Source organism: Bos indicus x Bos taurus, chromosome 6 (assembly GCF_003369695.1).
Source record: "Bos indicus x Bos taurus breed Angus x Brahman F1 hybrid chromosome 6, Bos_hybrid_MaternalHap_v2.0, whole genome shotgun sequence".
NCBI classification, from domain to species: domain Eukaryota; kingdom Metazoa; phylum Chordata; class Mammalia; order Artiodactyla; family Bovidae; genus Bos; species Bos indicus x Bos taurus.
Genome location: NC_040081.1, coordinates 92312026 through 92324540, shown reverse-complemented (window position 1 = coordinate 92324540; position 12515 = coordinate 92312026). Strand labels below are relative to the sequence as shown.

General features: G+C 46.2%; 1 protein-coding gene across 4 annotated transcripts in view; it reads right to left on the bottom strand.

Moving 5' to 3' along the window:
• FRAS1 (Fraser extracellular matrix complex subunit 1) overlaps nt 1–8177 on the bottom strand; it is a 535024-nt gene extending 526847 nt beyond the window's left edge. For 2 of the 4 annotated variants that reach the window (XM_027544843.1, XM_027544844.1), the window contains exon 1: nt 6960–8167. In XM_027544843.1, the coding sequence (XP_027400644.1) occupies nt 6960–7035 (76 nt within the window). In that variant the 5' untranslated portion in view covers nt 7036–8167. Of the gene's footprint in view, nt 1–6959 lie in introns of all 4 variants that reach the window. The other 2 variants (XM_027544846.1, XM_027544845.1) reach the window with 2 other exon arrangements.
• Nucleotides 8178–12515: the final 4338 nt, after the last annotated feature.

The window sequence follows — 12515 nt, the reverse complement described above, 5'->3', positions numbered from 1 at the left end:
TTCCAGCCCACATGATTATTCTTTTTCTAAAACGATTTTTGAACAGCACAACAGGTGTTGATTTAACCTATAAACATGCAGCAGTGTGCAAACAGCTACTAGCTCAGAAACACGTTTCAAAGCAGATTGAAATAGCATACACACACCAAGAGCATACCCTTACAATGTGCCACACTTGGATGGCCAACAAGCAAAGGACACATTTTACTACAGGGCCTGGCCTCCAACACATCAGTGAAAAAGTCTCAATACTATTAACTTCTCATGAAGTTAGGACTGGTCTACATTATCTACTAATAATGGAATGAAGAATAATATTCAAAGAAAATGAAATTATTATTTACACTTGGGCTTTGAATCAAAGATCTCTATGGGCAAATTTACTGAAATGACTTTTGTGCCCTTGACATTCAAATAAGAATAAATTGAGATAAAACCTCGAGGGGAAATTCTTCCTAAGTAACTTACTTTTCTTTTAAGAAATCCTATTCCAAAGACTACGTAAGTCTACAGTATATCATAAGGATATATACACATATATATGGATATAGATCCATTTATAAAATAATCATGTGGCATGTGGATATATATATAAAATAAACATATGCTTAGTCACTAAGTTATGTCCGACTCCTTTGCAACCCCATAGACTGTAGCCTGCTAGGCTCCTCTGTCCATGGAATTTCCCAGGCAAGAATACTGGAGTGGGTTGCCATTTCTTTCTCCAAAATAATTGTATGAAGTGAAGTGAAGCCATTCAGTCGTGTCCGACTATTTGCCACCCCATGGATTGTAGCTTTCAAGGCTCCTCTGTCCATGGAATTTTACAGGCAAGAGTACTGAAGTAGGTTGCCATTTTCTTCTCCAGGGGATCTTCCCAAGCCAGGGATCGAACCCAGGTCTCCCACATTGCAGGCCGATGCTTTACTGTCTGAGCCACTAAATAATCGTATATAGGTAAATAAATACATATCAACACAATTCAATTCTTAAAACACATACTTATTTAATAACTTCTGACATTTAAAAGTTAAACATAAAGATCATCACTTAGGTACAATTTAACAAAATTTAACCTTTAGATAAAACCTTCCTCAAATAATTTTATTACCCTCTTCCACAGCACTACCCTTCAAAAGCCACTATCCTTTCAAACCTCCAAAAGGTATCAGGTATCTTAGGAAGTATCCAAGTATTCATATCAAAGTCCATTTCTGGAAATTTGGACAAATGTTATAAATTCTTTGTACCATGAAAAAATAAAATGGCAGTGAGTGGGGCCCCACAAACACACTTCGTTAAGCCAAATATCTGCTAGATACTGAAGTCAAAACTATGTGTAACTCCTGATAAATTCTATCATTAGGAAAAGGAGTTAACTCAATTTGGGTTGCTGCAGGATGTACAACTCTGAAAGAAATAAGCCTTGGCCTCTGAAGGCTTTCCTGCAACACAACAGCTCTACCCAAAAGGCAGCTGCAGAAATGAGTACTAACATGGCTTCCAAAACCTCACTGCTTCCTTCTGGAGGACAGAAAGCATTCCACTGTAACACCCAGTTCCCTCAAACATTCATCACCACCCCATGCCAGATGTAGTCCTCGTGAGCAGGCATATTTTGCCACACCCACACAAGCTTCACACCCACGGGGAGACAAAGTCACTGGGTGCAGCTTCTGCTGCTGCCTTTTCACTAATCAATCAATCCATACACTTTGGAAAACAAAGTTATTGTCTCCACTCATCATCAGTTTTTCTCTTAAGGAAATGATCGCATCTCTGAGGTTTCAATTTTGGCTTATTTGAACTTGAAAGGCAACTCCGGATTAATGGGAATTCTGACCAACGAGTGGTAAAAAGAACCCTCCTGCCAATGCATGAAATGTAGGAGACGCGGATTCAGTCCCTGGGTTGGGAAGACACCGCGCCCTAAGAAATGGCAACCCATTCCAGCATATTTGCCTGTAGAATCCAAAGGACAGGATCCTGGTGGGCTAGGCTCTATAGGGTCGCAAAAGAGTTGGACATGACTGAAGCAACTTAGCCCGCACTCATATGCATGCACAGTGATGCAGATCTAGAAGGAGAAACAGGCCTTCTAGAAGGAAAAACAAGGAAAAAGACAAGAGGAACCAGAGTCCTCTGACCAAGAACTTGGCCAGTTTTAGGACATGGAACACAGCTGAGATGGCGAGTAATTGAAGTTCTGACACCTGTGAGAAAGTACGTGAAGTTTTGCAGGGTGAAGGGATCAGACAGTGCCAAGAAGGAAGCCAAGATCATGAGACCTTCCCGCCTTGAGGTTGGTGCCTTTCTCGCAGGTCCCTTAGACAGAATGTCACTTCATATTCATGTAAACAGGTAAATGTCTGTTTTTAGGCCCACTGGCACATTATAAGGGAGTCTATTATGGAACACTTGTATAAAGTCTGAAGTTTTCAGAGGAAATTTGAGATACAATTTGCACCTGTACTCACAGCCTGAAACTATTCATAATAGAAACCCCTACCTGATAACACAAGCAAATTAGAGATGTTAAAACCTAAGAATCACAAAATGTCAGATCCATTAGTTCAAAGAAATAGTGGCAGATAAGATTATAAGATATGAAAAAATTTGGAGACCATGGTATCACAAAATCATGACTCATTAGGAACAAGCAGCCACAAGTTGGCATTTAAATATTCAAGCTTTTATGTTGTGCTCTAATCCAGCATATGGCCTGCACACTGTGGAACAGTTAAAACAGAATCGTTTTCTGAACTGACAGGACAGCTCATGTCCTGATTATTGTCAACCAGAAGTCAGATCAATTAATAGAGCAGTTAAATCGAAAACGGGCCAACTGTTTTTGAACTCATGTAAGATTTGGCACAGGGCTCCAGCTATGCCATGTGGCAACCCCTCCCCTCTCCTGAGCCAAGTGGTGGCCGAGTATTTTACGACTACTCGTGTCTGAGTAAAATTGAGTAATACTGCCACTCAAGTCCACTACAGTGAATACAGATGGCCATGCTTCACTAAAGGATTTATTTGCAGAGGGTAACACCTAGAATCCAATCCCCAGAGGAGAACATAAATATAATATGAGGGACATAAGAGCCTATGACAATATAAACACACCTTTATTTCTGCTAGTAGTTAGTTGCAAAAGCCAAAAGATGCAGAGTTGCAATTGTTCAATATTGGTAAACCCACCAAGGGTCAATGTTGACATGTCCCTATGGCTCTCTCACCTATATTAATGGTTTTCCAGGAATGCAAACTCCTTCAGGGCAGGTATTATGATTTTTTTTTTTTGATGTCTAAATGTCCCTACCAGATATAACCTGATAACCTGATACATAAGCTCTCAATAAAGATTTGTGGAATGAAACAGTGAAGAGATAGGTTATTTCTTCCTATCCAATGTCTTTCCTTCCTTAACATTGAGTTTTAAGCACTGACTCCTACATAGGAGGAACTCTTCAGCCAAGAGTGGAACCAAATAGGGTGAAAGTGAAGTCACTCAGTCGTGCCTGACTCTTTGCGTCCCCATGGACTGTAGATACACCCATAAATGAAACACTATCAAATTATCCTTTTCAATATATTCCATTAATGGCCTTTAAAGGAAAAAGTCTGGAAGACTGTAAAAATGGCTGAAGTCACATGGGGTGTGACGGACACAGACTAGAACTCAGTTCTCTAACTAATTCAAGAATCTTTCTCTATCCACAAGCCAACAGGTTTTACCTATGTAACTTCACACAACCAGGGTCAGCACAACTCAAAATGTTCTTCTCCAGGAAATGTCATGGAAGAGCCCATCTGATTCAGAAAGCAGCCATGTTTGTTACAAGTTTCTCTGTGACTTTCTGATTTTATTAAGTTCTCAAATCATAGTGGTTTGTCCGCTTGGTGATATAAGAAAATGTAAAATAACACTGTCAATTACCTGTTGGTAAAACCTCAGTTTTCTTTTAATAATTAAAATAAAATTCAGAACTAGGAAGTTGCAACCGATTGCAAAGAAAGCAGTAAATATTGAACTTTTTTTTCTATGTTGGATGATTAGCACAAGTATTTTAGAGCTATCACCTAGCCAATTTCTGCATTTGGTGAATAACAGAACACAGCCTAAAGAAGTTAGGTGGTTCATTCAAGGCCACACGGCAGCAGTCTAAGCTTAACTTGAAATGTGATCTGGCAATACTCATTCACCTGAACAATATTTTTTAGTACCTACTGTGCACCAGGAGCTGAGCTGGAGATATAAGAATAACCAAAAGCCATCTTCAGCCCTCAGTGAACACACAGTTAAATGAAGAAGACTGCATCTTTAATTTGATTAATCATTTTATTAGTTTTTAAAGTTAGTTTTATTGGTTATTTTGCTGAGGCACAAATTTGCAATTTCTTTGTATGTAAAATGAGGACAATAAAACCAATTAACCCAGAAAAAAAGATAAAAAAGAAGACTGCATCTTTATCAACTAAAATTATAGAATTATTAAATGGTGTTTTACTAGAAACATATATGACACGCTCTCTGAGCATTGAGAAGAAAACAAATTCTGCCTGAACAGCAAAAGTATCACAGAATTGGTCACATCAAGAGACCCATACATGTGAATCCTTCTTTTCCGTTTTTAAAAATCATTGCCAGGACTAGTTCTAAAAACTTGAGGAAATCTCTAAGATCCTTAAGCTCTCCATCTCTGACCTCAATGCTCTTATTTTTTTAAGAGAAAAAGAAAACCCTGACAGAATCAAATCCAAAGTCTCATCAGATGACAATTGATTTTCTGGCTGTGGGGCTGTTATCATTTAATTAATTTAATTAAATGAGATTAAATATGTAAAGCGCTTAGCCTAGTGCCAGGCAGATAGTATGTGCTCCATAAAATTCCCTACTCATTCATTATTAGGCAAGCATGGGGCTTCCCTGGTGATTCAGCTCCTAAAGAATTCGCCTGCAATGGCGGAGACCTGGGTTCCATCACTCGGTTGGCAAGATCCCCTGGAGAACGGAACAGCTACCCACTCCAGTATTCTAGCCTGGAGAATTCCATGGACTATATAGTCCAGAGGGTGGACTGAGCGACTTTCACTTTCTTTCAAGCATCCTTATGACTTGGATGGAAACTCAAACATGTATCAGTTCAGGTTGTGAGATGATTCGAGAATGTTCTGAAGGTGGGCTGAAACAGTAAGAAGCAAAGTATCCAAAGAATCTTTGGAGGAATAGTGCCCATCACGCCCCACACTTCCTCTCCCCCATCTGAAAACTCGACGTTCTTAAACTTTGCCCTTTTTGTCAACCAGTCTTCCAAAGAGCGAACCCTGCAGGCTCTTCATAATAATGGCTTTTGTCATTTCAAAAGATCTGCTTCTGAGAAGCCAATCATTGCTCTATTCCAACTGCTCCCTGGTGAGCTATGGGGGGACCGAAAGCACGTCTTCCGCGTGGTCGGGATATGATCCTAAACAGGGAACTCCCATCACTCGGTGACAATGTAATTTTTCTACGTCTCAAGTTCACACTGGGATGTCCTAGGTTGACTCTCCCATCTGCTTCACTACAATTAAGCCCTTTAAGTTTTATTGTTTTTTAAGTCTGCAAACACACGCACACATAAAATAAAGACATGGTTCTACAGGTTATGCCTTGTTTGAAAAGGGCAGCACAGGTCCCAGAGCTGCTCCTTCCCGGGGCCGTATACTCTTAACATACTTCCCGGGAGGGTGCAGGCAGACGGTCCCTTCACCTACGAGCAAGTCCCCAGTGCTGTGCGTTTCCAAAGCCACGCCACCCTCTCTCGGGAAGCTAGCTAGGAAAAGGCAGCAGCTCAGGTGGCTGCAGGTCCACCCGAGCAGGGCTGTGTCCCGCCGGGGTCTGCGGCCATCCTGCACCCGGTGCCCGGATCCGCACCCGCGAGCCGCCGCCAGCCCGCACCTGCGCGGAGAAGGCTCCCAGCCCCGCAGCGCCCGCCGCTGCGGCTCTGATTTGAAGCGGGGCAGGTGAACCCTCCTTCCTGAAGCTGGATGAATAATGAATGGAGCCGGGAGGGGAAGCCGAGAGCCCAGCGCGGTGGATTAAGCCGTCTTCCTCCGCCCGCCGGCTCCCTTCCCCCTCCCTAAGCCCAGAGAGGCGAGTTTCCCGGCGACTCCGAGCAGGTGGGAATTCCTGGCGCCTCGCGTCCCCAGGCCCGCATCCCAGGACCCCCAGACTCTTGATCTTTTTATCGATGCATTTATTTGCCCGAGCTCACATCGCTTTTGCTATCATGGCGACAATTCCCACCTTCTCCTTTCTCTCCCCCAGCTCCAGGGTTTTTACACGTAGACTGGAGCCCCGGAGGAAAACTGGGAGGCAGAGGGCAGAGTCAGAGAATGGAGCTAAACTCTTATTAACCACTTCTTTTCCGCCGTAGAGGCAGCCTGGTGCCTTTCTGTACTAGGGAGATTTATTTTAGTGCGATTGAATTGCCCACCTCTAACCGGTTTATAAAATCTTAATTGGAATTTACGGGGAGATCCACTGGGGCAAGGAGGGCGGGAGAGGAGGGGGGTTTTAAGGAGCCGGATTTTATGTTTCATAGGAGCAGAAGTATTTTTACGCAGGTAAGAGCAGTTGTTCTCTCCTCACCTACGCTCCATGTAGTTGTTTTCCACTCGGGGGCACCAGGGAAGTGGAAGAAAGAGAATCCAATTTCAGGGATGGCACCTCCATCGGCCACTACCCACCCCCCAAATGCGCTCAGGGCAGAGAGGGAGTGGGGCTTGGTATCCGCGTGCAAAACAATCAGGAGTTGGATGGAATCTTCTCAGAAAAAAACCCACTCTAGTTCCCCGGCCACCCACCTACCCATCCCCAAAAAACTTCCATCTGACTCACAATACCATAAACCAGCTGAGCTTTTAAAAGAGCACGATCACACGCGCGCGCGCACACACACACAGCACCACTCTCTCACCTTCAGAATGATGAGGCAATGCTGCAAATTCCGCCAATGTGAGAGCCATCCCGAGCCACACTTGGAAGACACTCATCGCCGCCTCGGCACTCACGCTGGAGGAGCCCAGCAACCAAGAACCAGTTATCAGCCGAAACGCAGGCTTCCGCGCCCCTGGCTGGGCGCACGGAGAATAGAGGGCGGCGGCGAGCGGTCACCTCCGGGGAAACGAGGCGAGAGCGACACTCACATCAGCCCCGAGGCGCTGGGGCGGGAGGGGGTTTCAATTCACTCACAGCCGGGGGACAGCGCGCCCAGCTCTCCAGCCGAGCAGGGCGCCAACGCGGGCTGAGCTGGAAGAATAAAAGAGAAGGCAGGGCGCACGCAGTTCCCCGAGGCCAAGTCTCGCAGGAAAGTTGCGGGTCACCGGCCGACCTGATCTCCCAGTAGTTCCTTCAGGCCGGACCCAACCGCTCCCTGGTCCCTGGTCGTGGAGACGCCGGCACGTCGGCTCCCGGATCCCCAAACCGTGGAGACCCCGGCGCAGGTTCCTCGGGGGCACCTTTTTAAAGTTCGCAGGACACTCTCAGACGGCGCCGCGTCGGCCAATGGGGTTGCCGGGAGCCCTGAAAGACTCAGCCACCCCTCTTTCTGGGCTGGGCCCCCAGGGCTCAGCGGATCTCAGCCACCCCGGGAGGCTCGCGGGAAACTTTGTGCGGCACTGCGGTCGGCTCCCGGGACTCGCCGGTGCTGCGGCCGCCCGGCGCCGCCTCGGGCTGCGCTCCCTGCCGCAGATAGTGCGAATGCTCCGGAGGAGAGCCCGGGGCTTGCGCGGAGGCACGCAGCCGCTACTTTCGCGCCCCCGCCTTCAGCCGGGGTGAGGAGCCCTACCGGGCGCTCTCCGTGCCGGCGGCCACCTCCGCACTATGCGCCCGGAACCGGTCTGCAGGGTCGAGATGCGATTACAGAAGCGGAGGAGGAATCATCATTTTAAATGCAAGGAGGAAAGAGCTGGAGAGCCCGGAAGGGACCCCCAGAATTAGAGCCACTTGGACCAGAGAGCCCGGAAACGCACAAATTCAGGCCCCCTCTGGAGCCCCGCGTTTAAAGGACAGACGCTCCGCCTCCCTCCCCTCCTTCCTCTCTCCTGAGCTCGGAGTGAAAATGGACCCAGCGACTCCGAGCTTTGGCAAAAGATTCCTGAGAGTCACGTGGAAAGGGGAGAAGCTAGGAGGGGCGGAGGGGAAGAGAGGGGAGGCCGAGAGAGCAACCTGATCCCCTGATTCTTTCGGCTGGAGTTCAGATTGCCTTTGTCTGGGGCGGGATCGAGGGAAGGGGAGGGGAAGATGGCCTGGTCCTGACTCAACAGCCGAGGGGCCGGCCAAGAGGATGCACACCCCTCACTTGGGAGGCGGTATGCCCACCTTCAAATGCCCCGGCAAGGCTCGCACCCTACACCCCGCCACTCCGGCTGGACTGAGTGTGAGGCGGATCGGATCCATCTTCCTCGCTCTGGGACCCCCGGGTTGTCGCATCGTGGGTTTACCAGAAGCCTGAGAGGATCTCGGTGTGTATGTGTGTGTGTGTCCGAGGCGGGGCCTCCCACAGTGAGTGCACCCCCCATCCCTCCCCGAGAGAGGTTGTCAGTGGAACACTACACGGCCTCGGCGCGGTGCCTTCAACTGCGCCCCCAAATGCCCAAGACTGGGAAGGAAATGTCTGGGCAAGGCAGACTGGCACAGGCACTTGAGGGGAGGTCTTCATTCCGGCTCAGGACTGAGTGACGGCAGCTGATTTTTATAGGACCAAATGAAAATAGCTGGTCTAGGGTTAATTATTTGATGAAAACAGTTGCAAAAGAGAGGTGCTCTCTGGATTCTGATTGGCCCCAAGAAGAGACGATCTGGGTCTCTCAGCTGACCTGAGATGGGTGAACCTGTCAGAGGGGAGTTATCCAAGCACTGAACCCCTGAGCTGTGAAACAGCAGGGACCCCCTCTTATTTCCAGTCTTTGCCATCTCCATAATCCCTGGATGTTTACTCTGCACTGGCGCTGCTGGGAACGATTCACTTTTCAGAATAACTGGATAAATTGTAACTGGCAGATCCCCGTAACTAATTCTATTAGCCACAGCGAAAGGAAACGTCTGACCACCCAGCACTGATACTTGCGTGTTTTACAGGACCCAGGGATCGTGCACCCTCCGTCTCTCATGGTCCGAGGTGGTCACAGGGACTGAGACTGTCACCTTGTACCTGAAGCACATAGTTGGTGTTCAGTCGCCCAGTCCTGTCCAACTCTTTGACACCCCATGGACTGCAGCATATCAGGCCTCTCTGTCCCTCACCATCTCCTGAAGTTTGCCCAAGTTCATGTCCAATGAATCAACAATGCCATCCAGCCATCTCATCCTCTGACGCCCTCTTCTCCTTCTGCCCTCAATCCTCGCCAGCATCAGAAACTTTTCCAATAAGTTGGCTGTTGGCATCAAATGACCAAAATACTGAAGTTTCAGCTTCAGCATCAGTCCTTCCAATGAAGGACTAAGTATGAGTATTCAGGGTTGATTTCCAATGAATGAATATTCAGGGTTGATTTCCCTTAAGATTAACTGGTTTGATCTCCTTGCTGTCCAAGGGACTCTCAGGAGTCTTCTCCAGCACCACAGTTCAAAGGCATCAATTCGTCAGAGCTCCGCCTTCTTTACCGTCCAGCTCTCAAAACCATACCTGACCACTGGGAAGACCATAATCATAACTATACGGAACTTGGTCAGCAGAGTAATGTCTTTGCTTTTCAACACACTATCTAGGTTTGTCTTAGCTATCCTGCCAAGAAATCAAACATCTTCTGATTTCATGGTGGAGTCACCATCCACAGTGATTTTAGAGCTCAAGAAGAAGAAATCTGTCCATACTTCCACCTTTTCCTGCCCTATTTGCCAGTAAGTAATGGAGAAGGAAATGGTAACCCACTCCAGTGTTCTTGCCTGGAGAATCCCAGGGATGGGGGAGCCTGGTGGGCTGCTGTCTATGGGGTCACACAGAGTCGGACACGACTGAAGCGACTTAGGAGCAGCAGCAGCAGCAATGGGGACAGATACCATGATCTTAGTTTTTTCTTTAGTTTTATGCCAGCTCTTTCACTCTCCTCCTTCACCCTCATCAAGAGGCTCCCCTTTGCTTTCTGCCATTAGAGTGGCATCATCCACATATCTGAGGTTGTTGATGTTTCTCCCGCCTATCTTGATTCCAGCTTGTAACTCATCCAGCCCAGCATTTCTCATGATGTGCTTAGTGTTTGTATTAAATAAACAGAGTGACAGCAGACAGCCCTATCATACTCCTTTCTCAATCTTCAACCAATCAATTGTTCCATACAGGGTTCTAACTGTTACTTCTTGACCTGCATAAAAGTTTCTCAGGAGACAGGTAAGATGGTCTGGTATTCCCATCTCTTTAAGAGCTTTCTGCAGTTTATAGCAGAGAGTACACAGTAAGCACTCATTAAACATTTGTTAAAAGAATGAGCAAAATAGGAAGAACCTGAGAACAGTGGTCACTTAGATGAGGTTGGTTTGGAAAATCCCCTTTTCCCAAAAAAAGAATCCTCTCCCTTTTTTTATTTAGAAAGTTGACATTTTCTTTATCCCATGTAAAGTGCTGTGAAAACTCAGCTTCCAGCACACTCTGTCAACCACATTACCATCCTAATGCCAACTTTACAGAAATTTTGTAGCCACCACTGAATAGGAGTAACTGAGACAATCTGCTCTCTCAAGAACCAATTTGACTTTATTTTTAAAAAGTCTTACAGAAGTCTCAATAAGTCATCTATTATTTTGTTTTTAATGCAAGTATATCAGTTTTTTAAAAGGAAAGGAAATGAAGGTAGGAGGGAATAGCAGGGCAGGCCAGGCCAGGGGAAGGGCACTGCCACATTACCCTGAACTCATCTATGCTATATTTATTTCTCACATGCTCAGTCTACCAGAAGCCCAAGACAGGGACACACACTGGCCAACTCACATCATCTAATGAGACAGAGTTGATAGGCCTAGACTTTGTGTACTGAGATGCTTGGATGACCCAGTGGTTAAAAGAGTCAACCAATAATCCAGTAATATGAGGGATATCTAGTGTCTCCTGTGGCCACTTAAAATATTGGTAAAAGATTTATGTTAACCTATTTCATTATGGTGGAAATTTAGTAAGCATTTTTATGAATATACAACTAATCATAACCAACTTATGTCTATACATTAACCTCTAAGTCTGAGTGCTTCATTTCAACAACCAATGCTTCCACTGACAGAAGTCCAAGAGCAGAGAAAGCCAAGTCTACCTCCTCAAGGCTTTTTATTGATTTGTCTTTTGTGTGTTGGTGGGCGGGGGTGGCGGGCGGGGTTGGGAGGGCACACCATTTGCGTGCTTCCTGGGTGGAGCCAATGGTAAAGAATCCACCTACAATATAGGAGACATGAGTTCAAACCCTAGGTTGGGAAGATATCCTAAAGAAAGAAATAGCAACCTACTCCAGTATTCTTGCCTGGAGAATTCCATGGACAGAGGAGCCTGGCGGGCTACAGTCCATGGGGTCACAAAGAATCAGACATGACTGAGCATGCGCACAGTTTTGTCATGTTGCACGTGGGATCTTAGTTCCCTGACCAGGGATTGAATCCATGCCCCTTGCAGGAAAGTCCCTCATTTTTTGTACATCTTGTTTTGACACCCATTAACATGTCTCACAAAATCTACTTAGTCAGTCCTGCTATCATCTATCAGCATGTCTCTGGCTTTGTGACTGCCCATTTAGGGGCAAAGATTTATCATTCCTGCTCTAAATGATAGTATTACCAACAATAATAGCTAACACATACTGACTACTTTGTGGCTAACACTGTATACTTGTTTATTTAATCCTCCAATACTCTTGTGAGATAGGTACTCCTAGTATATTCATTTACCAGAGAAATAACTGATGCTGGTATTTAAATAATCCATCCAAAGTCAAGACAGCTAATACATGACAAAGTATATTGGAATAAGCAACTCTAGCTGCAATGACAGGCAACCCCTCAAATCACAGTGTCTGAAAATAATGCAAGTTTACTTCTCAACCACATCCTGGCCCCTGTGCATTTATAGCTCCTGCACATATGCCCCTGGGCATTGATAACCTCTTATTCCTAGGCCATCATGGATCTCTAGGCTTGCACTGCTTCTGCATGGAAGGCCAGAGAGCTATAAAACAGGCGCTGAAATCCCTAAGTGCCTCAGCCCCTTCTCTCAGAGTCTAGTGACAAGAGTCACCGTAACTCTAACCTAACTGCAAGGGGAGCTGGGGCCATAGAGGAACATGTAGAAACTCAGCAAGCATTAACTCTACCACCTCAGTGCAGAGTCCTTGCCCTTAACTATCTTAATTATTCTACCTTACATTCTCTTGCCCACTAGCAAGGTGTCAGGTTGAACCTTCCCTTCTTTAGTCTCTAAGTTGTTTCCAACTCTTTGTGACCCCGTGGACTGCAGCATGCCAAGTTTCCCTATCCTTCACCATCTCCTGGAGTTTGC